The sequence below is a fragment of the Ursus maritimus genome, unplaced genomic scaffold (assembly GCF_017311325.1).
Source record: "Ursus maritimus isolate PB19 unplaced genomic scaffold, ASM1731132v1 scaffold_9, whole genome shotgun sequence".
In the NCBI taxonomy this organism is placed as follows: domain Eukaryota; kingdom Metazoa; phylum Chordata; class Mammalia; order Carnivora; family Ursidae; genus Ursus; species Ursus maritimus.
In genome coordinates, this window is record NW_024427107.1 from 34,276,888 (window position 1) to 34,302,588 (window position 25,701).

The following is a 25,701-nucleotide window of genomic DNA, read 5'->3' on the forward strand; positions in this document are numbered from 1 at the left end:
AGGATACCACTTAGAGTATCACAGACCTGAAATTTGTGCTTCTCCTCACCTTGTTGATGGCAAAAATCCAAGTACATTTAAGCATAATTCAAGAACTGTGCTTTGTTCCTAATAAATTCTTTATTGAACACAGTATAAAGGATAGCTAAACATTATGTTTTTATTAATTATTAGAAGATGAAAAAACTGGAATTAGAACAGCAAAAACATTCTGATTGAGTCTCAGGCAAGGCTCCTCCCCTTTAATAGCATTACTTTTCAATTATAGATTTAATTATTTTATTTCCTTTCCCAGCTTTTAAGAATCCCATTAACATATGCCTTGGTCAAAGGCAGGAATATGAACTTTGAGCTTGGTTTTGCCAGTTGAGATAGAGAATCATGAAAATTTCCACTTTAGCATCCAAAACCTTTAAATACTTTAAGAGGTCTTTATCTGTTCTGATAAAAAATTATATTTTGGCATTTTTCTAATTGTCAGTTTAGTTCAACAGACATTTTTTAACACCTACTATGTGTTTGTTACTGAGATAAATAAGAAATTGTCTTTGCCTTAGAGAAGATGATGATGTGGTGGAGATGGCTGGAAAAGCAGCTGATAGTTTCAGTTTGATGATGTAATTCAGTGAGTAAATATGTCTTTATATACAGCTTATTGTGGGAGCAAAAAGACAGAGCACCAGGCCCTGCTTTGAGAATGAGGATTGAACTTCCTTGGTTTAAGTGGAACTCCTTTTATATGGGTTTATTACATGATATCACCTGAAAAGAATGATCACAACCGTGGTGGTATATGGTGGTCTCAACTCGACTGTTTTTCTTTAATTAAAATAATTTTTGTATTTACTTAGTGTCCTTGTCAATTATGATGACAATTATTCTCTTTTATAAGCTTGTCATTTGTATGGCAACTGCGTGTGTGTGTATGTATGTGTGTAATAATCCTGGAAATCAATTCTTACTTATTTTTAACTGACTTAATTAAGTGGCTTATATTTTTCCCCAAACTATTGTTTAAGAAACTGCTTTTAGGACCGCCTGGGTGGCTCAGTCATTAAGCGTCTGCCCTCGGCTTAGGGCATGATCCCAGAGTCCTGGGATCGAGCCCCACATCAGGCTCCTCCGTTGGGAGCCTGTTTCTTCCTCTCCCACTCCCCCTGCCTGTGTTCCCTCTCTTGCTGGCTGGCTGTCTCTCTCTGTGTGTCAAATAAATAAATACAAATCTTAAAAAAAAAAAAAAAGAAACTGCTTTTACCCATCTTCAGAAATCCATCTGCATAAATCAAACTGGACAAAATATATAGCTAACTGACTATATTATTGAAAATCAGAAAATGTCTATTAAAGGTTTTAGTAAACCTTCACTGTAATACATTCTGGATAGTGGTAATTCCTTAAAAAGGTGACTAAGACTTTACTCAGCCAACATATAAATGAACACATACACACATATACACACATGCACAATTGTTTTCAGAAAAATTTATGTGTGCAATTGTTTTCTCAAGGATTTGCTTTATATTCACATACAGTAATATTTCACCTAACAAGAATGGATCTTTCAATTTCTTCTAAGATTAGCAGAGTGATAAACCAAAGGCCTTTATAGCAGACTAATTACATATTACCAAAGCAAGCAAATTTCTCAAGCTTTATACTTTACTCCTAGGAGAGTTTAGTAGATGTTTACATGACATAGTTTACTTATTTTAACATACAAATATAATAAGTCTGAAAATATGACTTCCAAGGCCAAAGAAAATTAGATAAAACATTTTGAGGAAAAGAGGGGCTACTACAGGAGGAAATATATCAGTTAGAAAATCTGGATACTGTAATTTTTAAAATGTAAATTATTTGAATATCATATTTTAGTAATACTCTTTTATACCATATAGTATATCATGTAAAATATTTCTATTATTGGATGTTAAATGTTAGTCATTTTTACTTCATCTTATGGAATGATTATTTGATACATTTTTAAAGTTAAAACATAAATAATAATAAAGTATATGGGGGCTTGATAATATAAATGAAGCTTTAGATCTGGGTTGGCAAACTAAATTCCTTGGGCAAAATCTGACTATAGCTTTTTGTGTGTGTGGTTAAAGTTTTGTAAGCATACAACCACACCCACTTGTTATATACAGTTTGTGACTGCTTTTACTCCACAATGGCAGAGTTGAATGGTGCTAACAGAGGCTATAGGGCCCATAAAACTGAAAATATTTGCTTTCTAGTCCATTACAGAGAAAGTTTGCCAACCCCTTCTTCTAGATGAAAACAACTAAAGAACTGACTAAAATATAATAAATCATTATATATGTTATAAATGCATTTTTAAAAAGATTTTATTTATTTATTTGACAGAGAGAGAGAGAGCAGAGTGAGAGGGAGAAGCAGACTCCCTGCTGAGCAGGGAGACCAATGCAGGACTCAATCCCAAGACCCTGGGATCATGACCTGAGGATACTTAACTGACTGAGCCAACCAGGTGCCCCTAAATGTATTGTTGATGTGACAATAAAATAAAGAATTCACAGAAGTATAGTTAGAAAATATCATTAATAAAAATATTCTATTAAATAGATACACAAAATATTGAGTATTGAGAAAAATTATAAAAAAATTGTGATACTTTTTGGAGAACATTATTTGTATTCATTAAAAGATATTAGAGAAGGCTTCAATATAGTTACCCTACATTTATGGACAGAAACATTTAATATTTTAAGATGACAAATCTCCCAAAAGACCTTTAGGTTTCATGTAATTTCAGTGAAAAAATCCAAATAGTTTTCTTGCGGAACTTGCCAAATTGGTTCTAAAAATTATACTAAAGAGCCAAAGGCTAAGAACAACTAGATACTCCTGAAGAAGACACTTGGGGAAGAGATTCTTGCCCTACCAGATACAAAGACTTAAAATGATGCTATATAATTGATATACAGCTTTTATAGTGATTAATAGGGCCTCAGATGAACATAGAAGCAGCCAGAGTCCAAAAATGAGATCCACATATGTTAACACTCTTACAGTGGGGAAAATTGTGGGGTGATTCATTACTATGAGCTAAGGCAATTGGTAATCTATGTGAATAGAATAGATAAACCTACTGTTTACTTCACATGATATATAGTAATCAATTTGGGATCACAAGCTTAATTATAAAAGGAATTAGCTAAAATATTTTTTAAAAATATGTGGCAGGATTTCTTTATGATGTCATAATAGCAAAAGCTTTTAAAATAAGATACTTATAGAAGTATATTATAAGGATATTTGTTTAAAATCAAGAAAGTTTGGGGGGCACCTGGTGGCTGTCAGTTAAGTGTCCAGCTCTTGATTTCGGCCTAGGTCCTGATCGCAGTCAGTGTCGTGAGATTGAACCCACATCAGCCTCCACACTGGGCATGGAGACTGCTTAAGATCCTATCTTCTCTCCCTCTACCCCTTTCCCCCAAACAAATTTAAAATCAAGAAAGTTTTAACTGGAACTCTTTCTTACACCATACACACAAATAAATTTAAAATGGATGAAAGACCTAAATGTGAGATAGGAAAACATCAAAATCCTAGAGGAGAACACAGTCAGGAACCTCTTTGACACCGGCTATAGCCACCTCTTAGTTGACATGCTCCCGGAGGCAGGGGAAACAAAGCAAAAATAAACTATTGGGACTTCATCAAGGTAAAAATCTTCTACACAGCAAAGGGATCAATCAACAAAACTAAAAGGCAACCTACAGAATGGAAGAAGATAATTGCAAATGACATATCTGATAAAAAGTGAGTGTCCAAAATCTATAAAGAACTTAACAAACTTGACACCTAAAAAACTAATCATCGGTTAAGAAATGGGCTGAAGACATGAATAGACATTTTTCCAAATAAAACCTCCAGATGGCTAACAGGCACATGAAAAGATGCTCAACATCACTCATCATCAGGGAAATACAAATCAAAACTACAATGAGATACCAGCTAACACCTGTCAGAATGGCTAAAATTAACAGCACAGAAACAACAGATGTTGGCAAGGATGTAGAGAAAAGGGAACCTTCTTACACTGTTGTTGGGAATGGAAACTGGTGCAGCCACTCTGGAGAACAATATGGAGGTTCCTCAAAAAGTTAAAAATAGAACTATCCTACAATCCAGCAATTGCACTACTAGGTATTTACCCTAAGTATTAAAAAATACTGATTGAAGGGACACACGCTCTTGATGTTTATAGCAGCATTATCAACAATAGCCAAATCATGAAAAGAGCCCAAAGACACACAAACATTTATATATATATATAAAATTCAGCCATCAAAAAGAATGAAATCTTGCCATTTGTAATGATGTGGATAGAGCTAGAGTGTATTATGCTAATAAGCGAAATAAGTCAATCAGAGAAAGACAAATACCATATATTTCATTCATAAGTGGAATTTAAGAAACAAAACAAATGAACATAGGAGAAAGAGAAAAAAGAGAGGGAAGAAAAGAGAGGGAAGCAAACCATAAGAGACTCTTAACGATGGAGAAAAAGCAGGTTGCTGGAGGAGTGGTGGGTGGGGCGATGGGGTAAATGGGTGATGGGTATTAAGGAGGGCACTTCTGATGACCACTGGGTGTTATATGTAAATGAAGCATCACTAAATTTTACTCCCCAAACTAATATTACACTATATGTTAAGTGTAATTAACCAGAATTTAAATTAAAAACTTGAAACATAAAAAAATATATCAATTAGGTTTTATTCATCCCATGATACCCTAAGTAAAGAGAAGTCACGCTTTGGATGAATATTTTTTTCAACACACATAAATGGCAAAGGACCAACATTTGGACTGTATAATGATCTACAAATCCAGAGGAAAATTATAATGAAAAATAGAAACATATTAATCAATCTTCTGCAGAAGAGAAACTATGAATTAAGGACTTGACAAATGAAATGAAGTTCTATCACTTTAGCAATCCAGTAAATATATGATAAATATTTTTTACACTTTAAAATAAATTCAAATAAATAACGGAAAGTATAATCAATAATATTACTTATTACCAAGTTGGAAAATATTAAAAATCAGAAAATACATAATGTTGGAGAAGTTGTGCAGAAACAGACATTGGATGCATTTATGATGCATGTAGGAGTGTAAGTTAGAACATGCATTTCAGAAAACACTTTGGGTATTAGATGTTAAAGTGGTAACACATCCTAAAGCACAGAAATTGCATCCTTAGGCATGTACCTTAGAAAAATAGCTATATATGGTATAAGGAGACATGTATAATAACGCTTATATCATCATTTTATAGCCAAATACTGATGATACAGATGTTCATCAGCAAAATAATTAATAAATAATTTGAGTATAGTCATGCAACAATGAAAAGTGAATGAACTACATTAACATGGCTGTTATTTCAAAAACTAAATGTTCAGCAAAAACACAGAATAATGTATTGTAGTTACATACAATTTTACCAAGATATAGTTAAAAATTAATATCCTAATAATTAGCAGAATGGCTACCTCTACCTAAATAGGAAAATTTGATTTCTTTAGCCAGATAGTGGGCACATAGAGATTCATTTTATTGTTACTTTTATATGCTTAGTATTTATTGAAAAGTTTAAAAAGTAGGCTCTACAATTATAAAAGTAGAGAGTATAGTTAAGAAAATTATAGTTCTGTAATGGTGAATATGGAAAATCCCAAAGTGCAGTTCAAAGTACTTATTTTTTTTTTTTAAGATTTTATTTATTTATTTGACAGAGAGAGAGACAGCCAGTGAGAGAGGGAACACAGGCAAGGGGAGCGGGAGAGGAAGAAGCAGGCTCCCAGTGGATGAGCCTGATGTGGGGCTTGATCCCAGGACTCTGGGATCACGCCCTGAGCCAAAGGCGGACGCTTAACGACTGAGCCACCCAGGCGCCCCCAAAGTACTTATTTTAACTATAAGCAAAAATGTAAATATTAAATCATTTTCACACTGAGATTAGGCTGACACAGTTATTTCACTTTATATCTAAGCTTATTCAACTGAATCTTCTTCATAAGAACATATTAAACTCAGAATAAGTGGATATATGAGCCATTGAATTTAGCGTTATGTGGAAAAATGTTTTATTTTAAATATAAAGTCAAAAAGAAGTGTTTCTGCTTTATTAGAAAGTGCTATACAAAGCTACCAAAATATATCATTTTCCATATAAAATTCAAATCACATCAGAGCAATTAATAAACCATACAACACATGAATGATGTCAATCCATTAAGGTACTTTAGATTTTACAAGTGCTATCGCTAGTGAACATGTGATAAGCACTTATGTATGAATACCTATAATGTATGCATTTCAATATATGCTCCATTTATTTTTTACTAAGCTTTATGTGCTAATTTTTGAAAGTTTAATTATTTAAAGTAGATATTTGCTTTTTCTTTAACTGACATTGTATTTCATATTATAATATAGAAGTATTTTTAGTTCTTAGTGCTTGCTCTTAAATGATTGTGAATATGCCACTCATTGTTTATTTTTTGCAGTATAACTTCGCAGTGGAAGAGCAATTTCACTAAATGACATGCTAGAATGATTATTTCTCTAGGTTGAAATGGTATACTCCTACATATCAGGTAGATTCATTTCTCCCTTGTAATAAGAAAATAAAATTTCTCAAATAATAATGGTATAAAAATGATTTTTCTCATCTATAACTAGTCAGCAGTACTTATTGAGCACCAACAATGTTTAGAAAATTATGAAATACATTTTATTTGTCCAAATGTTATTTTTTAATTAATTGGTTTAATTTTTGAACTATACTTCTGATTGAATTTACATTCAGTATTTTCAAATTAGGTAAATGAAAGTGTTGAATCATGCTGGGTCACTCCTTCAGAATTCAGCGTAGTCACTTAGGACCTTCTGAGGACATAGAATAAAAAGTTATATCTCTTTGGCAAAAAAAATCAGCAGTCCAAATCTAACAGAACAGAGAAAGGAAAGTATTGTTCCAGTCAGTGCTGAAGATATTGTATGAGTTGGTCTCTCTCAAACATAAAAAAATTAATGCAGAAAGAAATATTTGGGATGTATCTCAGATTCAGTTCATGGTTATCAGCTGAGCTGTGCTCATGTGCTAATAGGATGCAGTCTGGGCTGTTCAGGAGATTTTACATTGTAGGTACTGTGACACTTACACAGGAACATGTTTCCTATGAGTTCATCAGGTACTATTTTTCTTTGTTGATCCACTCCTTTCCTGCACTCGTAGATATATCTTTTCTCTGAACTAGAACATTTATGATTTTTAAAAGATTTTTAAAAATTTTAATTGACAGAACTCAACAGGACACAAAAGTACATATGACATACATAACCTGCAAAGGAACAAAAAGTGCTAAGTACATTATTATTAGTATCTGATGTGTATGAATAATTAAGGCATTAGAAATTCTGCTATTAATACATTCATATTTAGTGACTTGTTTATCATATATATGATCTATCTATCTATCTACAGAGAAAGAAAGAGAAAAAGAGATGGGATATATATTATTTTCCCTCTTGTAAACCTACTAGTTCCTTCCTTGTGTTAAGAAGCTGCCATCTAATTTCTCTCCATTGTATTTTAGGAAAAGAAAGTCAAAACCAGGATAAGGCTCTTCAGAATATTTTTCTAATTACAGATACCAATTTCCATAAAAATTCCTGGACTATCTTGCCAAAGTCTCTATCCTTCCTTAATCTTCTATGAAAAAGGTTTAGATATTATTGTCCAATTGATTATTCTAAGTGATTTTTGAGTGCATTTCATATAGGGATGATAAGGGCAAGCTAATAAAGTCCAAACAATACAAACAGAGGTAGATCTTGTTTCAAAGAAATAGTCACCTTAGTTTGCCGAAGCTCGTGCTTTTAACCATGATGAGTAGCTTGCATCAACCCAATCTCCCTGCTGAGAACACTATAAAAGCTGGATAAAAGCAACCAACCAAACAACTGTCTGAAGGTATTTGAGAGCAACCAAGGGAACCAAGGGTTTTGAAGGGCCATGATTCAAGAAAGAAAGGAAATACATTGTTTTGAGCCAGACATTTCTTGTTGCTTTACTTTGAGGCATCCGCCAGTTTGTAAGCATCGTAGGGATGAATAACTAACCAGAAAGCAGTGAATCAGAACTTTCAGGAGTCTTAGAGTACCAGAGTGACAAAATTTTGAGTTCAGTCTATCTAGACAATCAGTATTTGAGGGGCCAAGATACTGGGAAAAGAAAATCAGAGGAAAGGTACCTTGATATACCTTTCTTTTCTTTCAGGCATTTGCTTATTCCTAAGCTTTATAGAACAAGGGGCTAAAAATCTGTAAAAATCTGTATGTCAGAACCAGTAGGGTGGGTGGATGGATGGATGGATGGGTAGAGAGATGATAGGTAGGTAGATAGATAGATAGATAGATAGATAATAAGGAATTGGCTCAGGCAGTTTTGGAGACTGGCAAATCCAAAATCTGCCAAACCAATATCCAGTTTGAGTCTGAAGTCTGGAAGATGCTGTAAAACCAGGAATCACTGATGTCTACTGAGATCAACTTGAAGGCCACTGGATAGAGAATTTCCTAAATTCTCTCTTATTTGGTTGTAGATCAGTCCTTTGTTTTAATCTAATCTAATCTAATCCTAACCTAATCTAATCTAATCTGATCTAATCTAATCTTTCAGCTGATTGGAGGAGGCCTGCCACAGCATAAAAGCAGTCTGCTTTTTTCTGTATACTAACTTAAATGTTCAACTCATCCAAAAGCACCCAGAGTAATATTTGACCAATTTATCTGGGTACTCCATGACCCAGTCAAGTTGACACATAAAATTAACCATCACAGCTACAAATCTAACAAGAACTGTCATCAGTCTCATAGCATTTGACAGATAGCAATTAAGAGTTCTATGTCTAGTAAGGATAAGAAGTTCTGATAAACATGTTAATCTATCAGTAGAAACCCAGAACTAAAATCCGCCTCAAATACCTTAGTTCCTGATTGGATCATGTACAGGCAGGCCAGTCTGGGTGGTCACAATCAGATTGTCCTTACATTTAGGTTGATTCCTGCTTCTACCTTTTAGATATCACAATATACCCCTAATATGGCCCAAATCCCCTGTAAGTATATGAGAGATTATAAATGAAGCATTTTCATGTCACTTTCTTATCCTACAACATTATTTGGTTATGAGATGTACACTCTAAATGAGCCATTTAAATTATAGGGGAAACATAATTCTTCTGAGACAGACACCTTTGAGAATCGAATGAAAGCTATAGAAAGCTATTCAAGGAAAAAAACAGAAATTTACAAATAATCACTAACTGGCGTGAGACATTAGGAGTTCAAGAGTCTTCTAAAAGTCTATCCTTGGACCAAAGTTATGAACCCCTGATCTAGAGAGTCTTTGTATTTTCTGTCTGCTCTTCAGCCCCTTAGGGGGGAAAAAAAATGTTCCACAGGATTGAAAATAGAACCTTTCCTTGGTTTAAAAATAGCAATTCTAATTTTAGTTAGCGATCTTGTTTAATGTGTAAATGCCTGAAAGCTAGAAGCATTGGAAAAATATAACAGGAAGAACAAAAATTATACCTGTAAAAGTCTACTGTTTTTCAGAAATAGTAAAATGCTATTTGAAACAAATCAACAATGTTTTTATTAAAAAGAAATCTTAATGGTTTACCAACTCTTATTATTCAGAAGCAGATGTTTGGCTCATCTATTATTAGCAAAGTATAACAATTTTTAATCATGGAAATATGTCATTTCCAGGGTGCCTGGGTGGCTCAGTCGGTTAAGCATCTGACTTCTGCTCAGGTCATGATCCTGGGATCCTGGGATCAAGTCCCACATCTGGCTCCCTGCTGGGTGAGGAGCCTGCTTTTCCATCTCCCCTTGCTCCTCCTTCCTGCTCATTCTCTCTCTCTCTCTGTTAAGTAAATAAATAAAATATTTAAAAAAAAAGGAATACGTCATTTCCCATTAAAGGAATTATTGATGTATTTTTCAGTAAAATAGCATGAGAATTTAGAAGTGAGAGAAATGGCTCCTTTTGTGCACTTCCAACAACAATCTCCAGCAAAATAGGATTATCTATCTAGCCTTAATGAATGTTTCCCGCCAAATTGAGAAAGATTGCCTTGTACATAATTTAAATAGCTTTGTAATGTTGCCAGATTTCAAAATTGCTATGTTTATTGAAAATTTCAGAAAATACAGAGAGTTATAAAGTAGACAATGATAGTTATCTGCATTTTCATCATTCAGAAATAACTATACACATCTCATATATATCATTTAAGATATTTCATATATCAGTATAAAGATATCAAGAGAGAGAACACAGGTATGGAAAATAACACAGCATGTTGCTATCAATCTGGATTTTAAATGTCTTTTTAAATGCCCAAAATTTAAAATTTAATACATACTCAGGGGCACCTGGGTGGCACAGCGGTTAAGCGTCTGCCTTCGGCTCAGGGCATGATCCCGGCGTTGTGGGATAGAGCCCCACATCAGGCTCCTCCGCTGTGAGCCTGCTTCTTCCTCTCCCACTCCCCCTGCTTGTGTTCCCTCTCTTGCTGGCTGTCTCTATAAAAAAAAAAAAAATTAGTACATACTCAGTGTTGTAACTGAAAGAAAATATAATTTTTTAAGGAAAAGGTAATAAGTCTTTTGTCATTTTATCTCCAGCTCTCCCCTGAATAGGCAGGTGTTCACACTTGAACAGCTTTCTCTGAGCTCACATAAGCATATGAACAATTAAATAAACTTATACAGATTACTGTTTTTGTAACTGTTCAGTTCATAAAAATTTTCAACATATATTTTTACCTGCTATTTGTTTTCTTTTTTATTATAAGAATTCTTAAAGGATAAGATACATAGATGTCACTAATTTTATACAGTATGTAAAAATTTAGACTCAGTTGAATACACACACGCATACACACTCATTAACTGGTGGCCTATAAAGAAGATTCTAGTTGGGGGTTAGTAAAATGTGCTGCATTAAACTTCTTGTAAATACATCCTTAAGAATGCACTATTTCTATAAGGTAGATCCTAGGAGATGGGTGCCTGGATAAAGCACTTCATACGTTCTTTGCTTATTTTAGTAAATACTGCTAGATTATTTCCCATTTTAAAAGGTTTTTATATTTTTGAGTTATGCAGGAAAATGTTGCCCCAGTTTCATAGGTTAGAGTACTTTAGTATTTTCGGTCTGATAGATGAATAAACATTTCTCTGTCTACTAGTAAGGTTGAGAATGTTTCTTTTGTGTGTGGTTTGTTTAGTAGTTCTCTTCTGGAAATTTTTTTTTAAAATAATTTGTCATTTTCTCTAGTTATTTGTTTTTGTTGCTCCTATTTAAATCAAATTATAAGTGTTAGATATTTTAGGGACATAGTAAATTTCATCGCTTCATTTTTGTGTCATTATGTTTATTTTCTTTTTCCATCCATAAAGGTCCAATTTCTATATTATTAAATTTTCAATTTTAACTAAGAAGAGCTATATAATCTTTTTTCTTTACTAGTTCCAAAGTATAAAGATTCTCAATACTTTTAGTTTTTGTCTTCCTGCTCTTCTCTTTGGAGTTACTGTTGTAAAAGTATTTTAAATCTATGTTATTTTAAAGTAACCCCATGTTAGTTATTTTAAAAATATTATATGCCAATAAATTTTATTTACATTTAACAATTTTATCAACTGTTTTGTACTACTCTTTGGATTCAGTATTGTTCTAACTAAAATTCTTCTTTTTAAATTTGTTTCATGTGATGTCAAAAATTAACTTGAATATTGTTTTTCCTCATTACATATTCCTATTTAAAGTAAATGTAGAATTTTAGTTTGAAAGTTATTTTTTCTGAGCACTTTGAAGATGACCATAGTTCTCGAACAGAATGGAAATATAAATATTAATAACTTAAATAGTTCAGTTATATAGTAATTCAGTTATACAACAATGTTTATATAGAGAGAGTGTGTAAAGGATATTGGAAATGTAATACTTTCCTAATAATATTAGGGAGTTTAATGACATAGTTACGACATCAAAAAAGAAAGATTTAAGACTATTATTCAAAACCATGGAGGATGTCTGCTTTCATAATAGTTTATTAGGTAATACAAACTAAGACTTATCCTAAAAACAATTAGAAAATTGGGAAAAATGTATATAGAAAATATCTGCTTAAATTTACTGATCGCTAACAAGATGATGAAGGGGGACCTGGAGGAGAAACATAAACAGAATACGCCAAAACCTGAGCAGGAATACAAAGTACAGTTACATCTCTAGGTTTTGTATATTCCTTCATTTCTAAAATTCACCTCATCCCTATTCTGGAAAATTTGGTGCCATTATCACTGATGTGATAATTACTCCTCTCCCATTATTTTTGGTTTCTTCTGGAAATCCTAGTAGATATATGCTGAATGCTCTCCAACTATCTTCCTTATCTCTTAAAGTCTTATTTCAAATTCCTTCTATATTTTATGTGTTTTATTCTGAATGCTTTTCTCATGTTTTATCCATTTTGTGAATTATTTCTTAAATTTTAATTAATGTGTCCATTAAGTGTTTATAATAACTTATTTTTACTTATAAAAGTTTAATTTTGTTCTTTTGCAAAATGCAAATGCAATATGATCTAATATATGAATTGTATTTATCTTCTTTTAGGTTTTTTTTTTTTTTTTCAAGTTCTTTGTTGAGTTTCCCTTATAGGGGTTTTGTTACTTATGAGGCTTTTATTTTTTATTATGATTTTGTTATTAATAGGGTTTGCTTCCTATGTGAGTTCCTTTTATCCTCAAGTCATACATAAGGTTTTAAATTTGCACTTTCCTGGATCCTAGTTCACTAGCTGTGTACCAGCCTGAACGGTAATTTTTAAGCTCTGAGTCCTGTACTATGTGTAAATATATACTCTTCACTTACACAAGTTATAGACCTAGGATCCTGATTTTGTGACAACTCTACGCAGTTCCCCAGCTAGACTAGTGGGTGAAGTTTTTGTTGCTTCCATTTCACATACAAGCAATCCTCCAAGGTTCTCGGCTTTAGGCACCAAGGCTCAATTCCAGTTCCTTGCTTCGTGTGGTCCTGGGTCTCATCTCCTATTCCCACATGTCTGATGAATTATGGAACTCAACCCCTTAGGCCTTTATCCTAGTTTGATATCACTGTGAACCACTTCAGCTTCGTCATTTACTATTTAAAATTCCTCTTTATTTCTGGACTTGCAGATTCAAGCTCAGCTATCCATTCAACTAAAAGAAAACAAGTCAGCTTTTCTATGAATTTGAAATGGAAGAGTGGAGGTCATTTCATATCATCTTAGCCATATAGACCTGATGTTTTCCATAAGAAACTTCTCAATTTCGTAGATATATATTATCTATGATAAATATTTTTCCCCAGGCAAACATGAATACAGATCCTTTATGTAGCTATGTATATTTTCATTATATCCTAATAATTTACAATACATATTCTGTGTAACATTTTGGGGATGCTAAATATTTATCTTTTACATATTAAATTAGGAGACCCTATGTGTGTGTATGTTTGTGTGTGTGTGTACATATATTTGTATGTGTGTGTGTGCATAACACTATATTCATTTTCATTATTACTACCAACATATGAGGATAATAAAATAAACAGAAGAGCAAGTATGTGAGTGTACTTTTTTCTTCACTCTTTCAATAAATATTTATTGAATGGCTACTATGTTCCAAGCATTATTCTAGGTACTTAAAATGAATCAGTGGATAAAACAGAAGCTCTATTCTTATAAGTTATTTCTTTCATGCTACTGAAAAAATGGAAGCTTTTTCTTGCTTTGGGACGATAACACTGGGCGGAAATATGACATCCATGCAAGACTGTTTCGATCCCCTTCTTTCTAAGACTTGGAGTTTGACCTGCCATCATCCCTTTTGCAGACTCTTCTAGACTTTTTCTATCACCATCACTGGTATTTTATGTTGATGAGTGATAATGAAGTTTAAGTTACTTCCGTATTTTTTACAGCTTCAGCAATGGAGTACCTTTGGAACCCTGGAAGTTGCAACTCAGACAGATTCAGAAGCAAAGGAGTACTCGGTGATCACAGAAGAAGATTGTGAAATTCTTAAAATCCCTGCAAAGGATTATACAAGGTTAAAATCGGTATGATCATATCTAATCTATATACTAATATAATATGTGTATAAATTCAAGCTAAGTTTTGCCTCTATACAGAAGATGTCCGTATCTTTTTAATTTTTTAATATAACAACTTGGAGACATAAAAATGTGATTTATTTGATGAACATTATTTGAGCTTCTGACAATGATGGGTAGTTGAAGTGGAAAGAAAGGTCTCTATGAATATATTTTATGTATATTTTTAGCACTTAGGGTTTTTCATGAATTTCAAATCCATTCATTTATACATTCATTTATTCATGTATTCATTCAACAAACATATGTTTTGGGTGTCAACAACATCTTATGTGTTAGGGATACCAGACAATCATACAGAGAGATCTCTAAATCTGTACAGTCCACTGGAGGAAAAAAAAATACTTGGGAGTGACTGGTATGCTATTTCATTGTTTTAATGGATAATAAAAACCCAGAGTTGCATGAATAGGTATTATCACAACTTAATTCTGACCCCCTAATTCTGCTACATTAAAAAAAAACCTTATTTACTTTAAGTTTACCAATTTATTCTCCTTTAATCAACTCCAAAATTTTCCCTCTTTTTGATTTCTCCTCCCCTGATGACAGAGAAAGTTTTTATAAATGACTGCATTGAAAGGCCCCCCACTGTCCCACTCTGCCAGCTTTTCATGGTAGGATCTAAGTCTGGTGCAGGGGGCATGAGGGCAATGGCATCAGCTGTGGTTGTGTGCTCAGATTGGACGGAGATGAGGAGACATCCATTTTCTTGATTTAGGTCTCTAATAATAGTTACGGTTTTTTTTGCTACAGTGGTCTCAGTGTCAGTGGTACAGATGACTTTGTCAGAATTCAACTTCCTTCCAAATCTCTGGTTTCAGAGTGGCTAGCTTAAAAAATTTGTTTTGTATGTTTTTTTTTTTCAAAATACAAGTATCAGTGATTCAGTATTATCAAGTACAACTTTTGAGCTTAGTCTTGACTATGAAAGAATTTCTTAAAAATGCTAAAACATTTATGGAAGTCTAAAAATATTATGAAAGGTGAGAAAATATAATTTTAGTAGCAAATCTGAAGACTAAATTTTCAATATGGTTATGTGATCATAGAATGATGCTCCTACAAAATTCAAATGTATTTTATACAATTTATACTCATATAACTTTTTTCTGTTACTGGCATTTATCTATCTGCTATACATTTTCCCTTCCTTTTTTATGACTTTTTTCAGGAAAAAATAAAACTTGAACATAAAGAAAAGGTGAAATTAATTCGTAAATGTCCATATTATGAAGAGTGGCCCACTTTATCCATATATGAGCTAGTTGCACTCATTAAATGGAAAAAATTTCCTCCAGGTCATGGTGAGTTTAATGCAATTTTGGATCATTTTCTTTACATAACACATTATTGGAATTTGTAATCTTTTATCGTTTTAATGCTTTATATAATATTTCTTCATGCTGTTTCTCTAACTTCTTAATGTAGCCTTTTAATTGGACATTTAGATTGTTGCCTGTTTTTTTGTTAAAAAGTCATTCTGTATTGGCTTGAAGAGTGATCTCAGAACTGGCCTTACTTTCATATCCTTCTATAATTCCTCATGGCCCTGCCCCTCTCGCCCCACTCTGACAGTCAATGTAAGGACCAAAAGGAGAAATGCAGTGAGAAGTTATGTTCATTTTTCCTGTTCTCCTGATTGAACACTTACTTAAGCAGCAAGTTTGCTTCTCTGTACTTGGACTACACATTGTCAGTGGAAAAATATAGAGAAAAGATGAGGCTGAGATAAAGGGTAGCAACAGTGAAGATGCCAACATTTCCAATATCCGGCATGGCAGGGATGTGTGGATTTCCTGTTTACATGCACACAAAAAGTGGAGGTGGCATTGAGTCAATTTTGTACAGTTGTTTCTATCTATGAGACCCCATTAAGTAAGAGATGTCTTCTGTTATGGACTGAATGTTTGTGTCCCACAAAATTCATATATTGAAGTCCTAATCCCCAATTTGGAGGTGGGACCTTTGAGAGGTGATTAAGTCACTAGAGTGGAGCCCTCATGAATGCGATTAGTGCCTTTAAAGAAGAGATGTGAGAAAGATGATCTCTCTCTCTCAGCCATATGAAAATACAAGAAGGCAGCTCTCTGCAAACAAGATAGAGGGATCTTACCAGACCCTGAATCTGCTGGCACCTTGATCTTGGACTTCCCAGCATCCAAAACTGTGAGAAATAAATGCTTGTTGTTTGGGCCATCCAGCCTATGATATTTGTTACGGCAGCCCAAACTGACTAAGACACCGACACAAGAGGAACTGTGGTAGGTGGGTCAGAGCAGCTTTAGATCTCCTTCAGTAAGGCATCCCTACTGCCCTATAAGAGATAGTCACAAACAACAGAGAGAGGTGTGTTTATACCCTTGCCTGGCTTTTTTCTTAGTCGAACAGTGGATTATAATACAAGAGGTAGTATTTGAGAGAAATACTTCCATTTCAAGCCTGCAAAGCCATAAATGTAGTGAGGGATATGTTGCCAGGAGGTAACATTTCTGAATTAAATTTAAAATTAAAATTCTAAGAAGAATGAGTCTAAGTTGGAAATTCCATAATGTGATTCTTAATAAAAATATGGTGGAGTTAAGAAAAATCTGGCTAAGATATCCTTTGAGGGAGTCACTGTGTAATAGAAAAATGAGGTGTAGCATAGAACCAATGCAGAAGGTTCTTTTATTAGAAGAAAAGTAAATAAAAATAGAGACAAGGTTATGCTTTAAAAACTAAGATTCTCTAATAAACTTGTGAAATTTGATTATAGCCCTTTACTAAATTTATTCTGAATTTCTTTCCACTGCTTATTTTTATATTTTATTTATCACTTTTTAAAAATACAGTGTTTAACCCATATGTAGCCAAATATATATATTTTTTCTTGTTTGCAAAAATTGAATTTTAGATGTATTTTTGTTCATGAAACATTTTTTCTAATGAGTTATAAATGCCACTTTTGGCCAACAGTACATTTAAGAAAGCAAGTATTAAACTGGCTTGGGAAAAATTAGGAACTGAACATTTCTAAATTCAGCATGTTTATTGTATAGAAACATTTTTTTAAAAATATGGATGTTTTGATTTATCATAGGTTCCTCCTTTTGTATCAGAAATATCACATTTTGGTCCATGCTTCATTTCCAGGGCTATTTTGTATAAAAAATAATGTCTCAGTCTTGCCTATCTATAAGGGCATTAATATTTTTTAGGTTATAATAAAAGGAGGAAAGACGGGCACCTGGGTGGCTCAGTCAGTTAAGCATCAGACTCTTGATTTCAGGTGAGGTCATGATCTCAGGACCATGGGATTGAGCCCCATGTCAGGCTCCGTGCTCAGTGTGGAGTCTGGTTATCCCTCTCTCTCTGATAGTCCCCCTGCTTGTTCTCTCTCTCTTAGTCTCTCTTTCAAATAAATAAAATCTTTAAAAAAATAAAATAAAAAGGAGGAAATAAACCTAATCAAAGATATTTTCAATTATGTATGTGAGCCAAAAGAATATGGAATTTTAAAAAGGGGAATAATTATGAGCTTTTAATTTATTTGATTACTAATGATGACTCATATGTGTCTCAGTCTAAAATATCAACCTAAAATATTTCAATTTAGCATCAGAATTAAGGTGGTACTGACTTGATGCATTTTCTTAGACTAATGCTGGGTTCGAGTTCTTTTAAGTAAATGTCTAAAAATAATGGTGGAATCTATCTATTGCATTGGACAGTCTGTGATTTTATTGAATAAGTCAAAAGTAGCATTATTTTCCCACTGATTCCCAAATAAAAATATGTGGTGCTTACATTTATACAGTTTTAAAAATCATTTGTCCTCCTTAGAGAAGAATGACAATTACAATAATTGAGCTTCAAAGCCTCTTTCAGCCCTGAAATACTGTGGTTCTTATAAATAAACATACCTAGGTGAAGAATAAGTTCTGTCAACCTAATCAAATTTTCTTATATGGCAGTGACAAACTTGATATATCAAAGAGAAGCATTAGATGTAATACTTCTCGACTTTACTCAAGATTTATTTTGAATTTTTATCAGAAAACGTAGACTCTAGCTCAAATTATACTTTTATTATCTTGGTTTAAAATTAGTACTAGTATGATTTCCAAAGCATAATTATGTGTGTTTTGATCTTCTTTTAGGAATGTATATTGGATGAAGTTTCAGAGAGATTTAGTTAATTATTCAAAAGCTTGATAGAATTTAGGATTAATCCTTGGCAATCTATGAAATAAGTAAAGCTTATTTCTGGCTCTGTTTCCTTTGTTAACTTCCTAAGTCTTCCTACTTTTGCTTCACATGCCAGAGGATCCTGACTGTAATAGATGTGTACAATGCTGCTAGTAATTTGGGCATGTCCAATTTGTATCACACCAATTAAAGTCTTCCCAGCTGTTATTTTTTTCAAAGTATGACTGGCTGGAAAAACACAGTTTTTTAGTTTATCTCACTAATCAGTTTCTGGCTGTGGTTATCGTGTATAAGAAAAAAATGTTAACTTGGCATCAATGAACTATTTATGTATATTTTATTGTTATCCTGTGTATATCATTGAGCGCTGTCTTTTCCAGGCGTAATATGACATAGCAAACAATAACTAGAGATACTTTAAGAAAGTAGTAACCAATTTAGTTCTGAAAGATAAAATAGGCCAGTATAATAATAAAAAAAAAAATAGCTAGTCTTCCCAAACCAAAAATGTAGAGTTTCAGACACAGAATATGTGCTTTAAAGCTCTGCCTAACAGAAGTGTAAGGTTCTGGGCTGTAAATTCCAGGAACACTTTGGCTTCAGTCTCTTGCATATCAAATAACTCTGTAGGGTTTTAAATTCTTTAGCCCCAGTGCACACTCTTGAGCATCCAGACCCAGGTTTGTGCTTAGGGATGCTATTGATCCTAATTTTTTTTCCTCCATTCCTTTTTTACGGGTATCTTTTGTATTGACTAGATATTTTCTAATGTAATATAATAATTCATTTAGTGATTTCGTAATGAACTTGTTTAGAGCAGTTTTAGGGTCTCAGCAAAAGTGAACAAAACATACAGAGAGTTCACATATACCCCTGCCCCAGTTTTGCATAGCATTTCCCACTATTTTTTTGAAGATTTTATTTATTTATGAGAGAGAGAAAGAGAGAGAGGGTGCACATGAGTAGGGGAAGAGTGATAGGGAGAAGTAGACTCCCCACTGAGCAGGGAGCCCGATGCAGGACTCAATCCCAGGACCCTGGGATCGTGACCTGAGCTGAAGGCAGACACTTAACTGACTGAGGCACCCACGTGCCCACACATTTCCCACTATTAATGTGCCCCACGAGACTGGCACATTTGTTACAATTAATGAACCTACATTAAATCATCATTATCATTGAAACATCAGCAGTTAAAGCCCATAGTTTACTTTAGCCTCACTCTTGGTGTTGGACATTCTCTGGGTTGGATGAATGTGTAATGATATTTATCTACCATCACAGTATCACATAGAGTAATTTCACTGTCCTAAAAATCGTCTGCTCTCCATATATCCATTCCTCCCTCATCCCTACCCACTGACAACCATTTATCTTTTTACTGTTTTTTTTTTTAATAGTTTTGCTATTTCCAGAGTTTCACAGAATTGGAATCATACAGTACATAGCCTTTTTAGAATGTTCTCTTTCACTCAATAATATATATTTAAGGTTTTTCCACATCTTTTTATGGTTTAATAGCTCATTTCTTTTTAATGCTGAATAATAATCTCTTGTTTGGATGTACCACAGTGTATTTATCCATCCACCTACTGAAGGACATCTTTGTTGCTTCCAGGTTTTGGCATTATAAATGAAGTTGTAATAAACATCCTTATGCAGATTTCTGTATGGACATAAGTTTTCAACTCCGTTGGGTAAATGTCAGGGAGCGCAATTCCTGGGTAGTATATTAAGACTAAGTTTAGTTTTGTAAGAAACTGCCAAACTGTCTTCTAATGTGGCTGTACTATTTTGCATTTCCATCGTCAATGAGAGTTCCTGTTACCCCACGTGCACATCAGCATTTGGTGTTGTCAGTGTTCTGGATTTTGGCCACTCAAGTAGATTTGTAGTGGTATTTCATTGTTGTTTTAATTTGCATTTCCTTGATAACATTTGAGTGAAGCATCTGTTCACATGTTTATTTCTAATCTATACATGTTCTTTGGTGAGGTGTCTATTAAGGTCTTGGCCCATTTTTTAATCAGATATTTTGTTACTGTTAAGAGTTCTTCATTTATTTTGGATAACAGTGCTTTTTCAGATATGTCTTTTGCAAATATTTTCTCCCAATCTGTGCCTTGTCTTCTCTTTCTCTTGACATTTTTCTTGGTAGGTGGGCATGAGGTACTTTGTAAATAGAACTGCTATAAATAGGTTTTAGTAATATAGTCATAAGATGTAGGGGAAGAAGTGTTTTATAGTCTTGTGATTAGGGCTCAGTCTTTTAGGGGGCTTATGCTTCTGGATTGGGAGTTTCACTTATACTTCTTAGTCCTCTCCACCCACCCCCACCCCCTCATTAAATAGAACAGGATGGTCAGGGTGGGCTGAAGTTAGGTACTTCTCTTCTCTAGTTCAATTAGGTTATGGTTACTAGTTTCCCCTGAGGGCAGGTCTTGTTAAAAACAGAGTGCCTTGCTTATTTCATGCCAGAAGCTTGAAGAATTTTTCTCTAATATTTACTGTAGGAACCTAGTAGAGATCCAAAAGGTAAAACTCACAAAAGTGTGTGATCTCCTGAATCCTGGGTCCCCTTGGAATTTTAAACTCAGATTTGTCCACAGTGAACCTTCAGCAATTTGTCAAGTACAGTTTAGATTTTTCTACCTCAGCATTGGTTCCTGAAGAGTTTTCTATTCAGGTAAATTGTGATTCTTTGTATTTGCTTATTAGTTGCTCCATTTGGGGGGAGGGCAGTTTTCCCTTTAACCTCACTCCTCTTACAAGTTAAAAATTCTTGATTTTTCAGGGTTTTTTTTTTTTTTTTTTTTTTTTTTTTTTTTAGCTCTTTACTTGTTATTAGAATGAAGTAGTGACTCCCAAGCTTCTTGGAAGCTGGATCAGAAAAACTGATTTTTCACTATATTTGTTATTTCCTTTATGTTTCTTCCAGGGCTAACCATATATATCTCAACTTATCAGAATCTACTTCAGATTTTTACTAACTTAATTCCAGTTAGATGTAGAAATATTACCATACATAACTCTATTTTCATTCTTTGTATGCTGTTATTATCATTATACATATTACATCTGTATATGTTCAAACTGAATAATAAATTGTTATTATTTTATATAATTTTACATCTTTTAAAGGAACTGTGAGAAGGGAAGGCAAGTATATGTTTATAGTGTTTATTATATTAAATACCTTATTTACCATTTCTAACTATCTTTATTTACTTCTATGGATTTGAGATACCATCTGATATCCTTTCCTTAGTCCAATATTAGTTTACTCCAATCTCCCATCTTGTGCTGTTAGTGGTGAATATATACACATGTATATATAGATCCCAAACCAGGATTATGTACTTATTATTTCACATAATCACTCTCTAAGTCATTTAAAAGAAGGAAAGAGAAGAAATATGCATGTAACACTGACCTCTATAATTACATATTTACCTTTAGTAGTACTTTTTAATTTTTCTGGCAGATTTGAATTACTGTTTGGTGTTCTTTGTTTTTGGTCTGAAGAAGTTCCCTTAGTATTTGTGATAGTAACAGATAATCTCAGGTTTTATTTAACTGGGTATGTTTCTCTTTTTTGAAAGGTACCTTTGTTGATAGTGTTGTTGTTTTGTTTTTGACACACTTTGAATACATTATTCGATTGTCTTCTGATTTCAGTTGTTTCTGTTGAGAAGTGAGCTTTTCATCTTATTATGGTTCACCTGTAAGTGATGAGTCATTTTCCTCTTGCTGCTTTTGAGATTTTCTCCTTGTCTTTGACTTGTACCTTTTTTACGATAATGTGTCTTGCACATATTTCATCTCACCCAGCCCCAGAATCCTGCCACCATTTTAACCTCTTTTTCTCTCCTGTCTTCCCCAGCTTCCTTTCTCTCAGCTACACTATATCCTATACACTCAGCTATACTGACTGGTACTAAAATAAAATTTATCCTATCCTTCATCTTCTCAGCAATATTCTTTCTTCCCATTGTTATTAGATTAAAATACAAAATCCTTAATATAGTTTACAAGGTCAGTTGAATCTGGGTCTTGCCTGTGTCTCCAAGTTTTATATTGAATCATCCTTTCTTCTGTTCATGTTTCAGCCATTCTGGATTTTTATGATCTTTAGTGGCTCCTTCTCCTTAAGATCTTTACACATGCTGTTTCCACTTTTTATAGCATATATTTTCTCTACACGAGGGAAAAGATATTCACTAAATAAATCTCAGTATATTTGAGCATACTTTTGTTGTTAAATCTCAATTAAAACAAAATTTGTTGCTTTACTATCTTTGAGTAGAAATTTAAAGGAATTATATGATTTCAATCAGGCAACAATTAATAATGCTGGGGAGGGTCACAGTGTTTTTTTTTTTTTAAAGATTTTATTTATTTATTCAACAGAGATAGAGACAGCCAGCGAGAGAGGGAACACAAGCAGGGGGAGTGGGAGAGGAAGAAGCAGGCTCATAGCAGAAGAGCCTGATGTGGGGCTCGATCCCAGATGGCCGGGATCACGCCCTGAGCCGAAGGCAGACGCTTAACCGCTGCGCCCCCCAGGCGCCCCGGGTCACAGTGTTTTAAATTAAGTATAAAAAAAAAGGTAACCTTAACTTGAGATTATATCAAATAAGACAAGCATTAGCATGGTATTAAGGACAACACCAGTTAAAGGCAGTTGAAAGAATGTTCTCCTCAAGAAATCACGAGGATTTGTGATTTGTAGAATCTATCAATTAATCATTTTTATTTTTAGTCATTTTGTTCAAATTTGTGAACGATATATGCAGCCAACTTCTTATAATATAAGGTAATTAGGAATAGAATGATTATATAGTTCAAGTGATAAATATAGCTTAAGTATAATCTCCTTCCTACTTTTTAAATTTGTCATTGTATACACTGTTTTTGTAAATATCTCTAAGAAACATTTTCTTAGTATGATAGATACTGCAGATTATATTTGCTCAGTGCCCCTCTCAAACATCTTTAACCTGCCTTCCTCTACTATAGAGGCTAGAAAAGCTAAAGACTGCATCTCCTAGAATCTTTTTTGAAAAGATTTAATTTTGACTATGGCCTGAATTCTTTCCAACAAATGCATTTGGAAAAAGTCAGGGAGCAGGTCTTTTTATAGGCATGGTGATAAGGATGGTTGTTCTGATTTTGCCCCTAGCATTATAAGTGATGCACAGAAGAGAGGCTTCTTTAATAAGAGCTCTATATTGTGGGTGGAACTTTCCATTGGCTAATTTTTTTTTTTATTGTAGTATTAAAACTTGGTTTCATGGTCCTCCTAGAGCTTGCTAATACCTTCTAATAAACTCTTTTCTATTTAAACTTAGATAGAGTCTGTGTTCTGTACTTGGGAACCAAAAACAGTATTCTAGTCATCCATTCTATCCAAGCTGATCTCTTTTTTGAATAAGTGCTTTTTAAGAATTTCTTCTATTTGGCTTTAATCAATTAATATTTTTATTGAACATCCATTATGTACAAAATATTGTATTAGTTGCTTTTGTGGATATTAAAAGAAATGCCTTCTAAAATTATATAAAATCAAATATTTGACTAGCTACAATGCATTTATTACCACATAAGGTAGTTTGACTGGATTAATAATGACTGATTTTAAAGTAAAGAGCTGGATCACAAATATCTTACATTAAAATAATTTTCAGTAATTCATGGACATATATATTATTTACCATGATAATTGTTAAATGACTATTTTTCAACAAATACAGTAGAAATTAAATGGAAGAAAGGATTTTTTTTTTTTTTTTTTGGATATGGTTGGACAAAGGGTAGGAATGATAATTCTAGGAAAGAAAGGAAAAATAACATGAGCCAATATATGCCTTGCAGATGATTCAGGAGAGTAAATCAAACAGCCCAAGTGAGGTCAGGTGCTTATTTGTAATCATTACAAGCTCAGTCAAAACTTGTAGAAAGTCTGAGGCTTTTTAGATGCCATACTCATGTGCTTGTGCTTTATTTTATGGCTAACATGGTATTAAACATTTTTTAATAGGAAAAGATACCTAGTAAAAGTTTTAGAGAAATGAATCAGGCTGAATAATATGAATGATGGTTGAAAGGAGAGAGGCAGTAAAACAATTAGAGTCCACTTTGGTAGTGCAGAGGCAAAAAGATTAAAAAAAGGCCACAGTGATACTAATAATGGCAATAAATTAATGTGAGAGGCATTTTAAGTATTCAGCGTATTGTATGTAATAGACCTTTTCAAATACATTTTCTCTCTATTCCTTTGTACCTTTGGCAGTCTGCACTTGTTCGGAATGGTTCCTTTCATTATTAATTTCAACCAGAGCACTTTGTTGCTGTGTAGATGTATGCGTTATCTGTGTATGCCAGCCTAAACTCCTATTACAAACATCAGGCTGGATCCTCAAGTACAAATTTAAATAAACTTCTCTCACCTACCACCTCAAAGTTAGAAAAAACTTTCCTAGTATTTCCCAGAAATGTTTAAATACAGACCCCCCCATCCCCTCTCTCAAGTCTTTTGTGAATGCAAGCCATTATTTATAAATGTTCATGAAAGAGTTGGTTTTCATCCTACCCCAGAACTCAAGTTAAACACAACTTTCTCAGTGACTTGTTTGGCTATGGATGGATATTTGTAACTCATGTTTTCATTGACAGATATTTGTGATTTATGTTTTTACTATGTAGCGTGTTTGTTCTTATTTCCTAATTTTTAAGAGAACATATTTTTCCTTCCCTTTCATTTTGGTCCTTAAAACTCAAGCCTTTTAGATGTTGCCATCTGCAAATGTTCCCAAGATTACTTAAAAGCCTTATCACTTGATTTTTCAACTTCATCTTTAGTTTTTATTTCTACTAAAGGGTTTATAGTGATATTGGTTATCTTTAGATACATAAATTCAGATTATGTGTTTTTATTATTTTATTTTCTGAACTTATTTGTCAAGATCATTTAAGTATGATCCAGTATTTCTACCTGGATATTTCCATATTATAATTTATTTTTCAACTCAGGAAACTTTAATTTTCTCCCATGAAACTTCTGCTTTCTTAAAAAAAAAAAAAGATGTTTCCTCATTTGATAGCATATCTTTTTGCTGGAATAATAATTAGTAATGGAAATGTGCAACCACTAGGTAAAATTTTGTGATTTTAACATTCGATGAAAATAGCTATGGTTATTATCATAGGAGCTTTAA

General features: G+C 33.3%; 1 protein-coding gene across 1 annotated transcript in view; it reads left to right on the plus strand.

The window, feature by feature from the left end:
- The window catches only part of CNBD1 (cyclic nucleotide binding domain containing 1), a 327,265-nt gene that overhangs the window by 263,126 nt on the left and 38,438 nt on the right, over positions 1-25,701 (plus strand). Inside the window, exons 7-8 of the mRNA XM_008689174.1 lie at positions 14,102-14,239; positions 15,468-15,600. Of these exons, the coding sequence (XP_008687396.1) occupies positions 14,102-14,239; positions 15,468-15,600 (271 nt within the window). The remainder of the gene's footprint in view (positions 1-14,101; positions 14,240-15,467; positions 15,601-25,701) is intronic.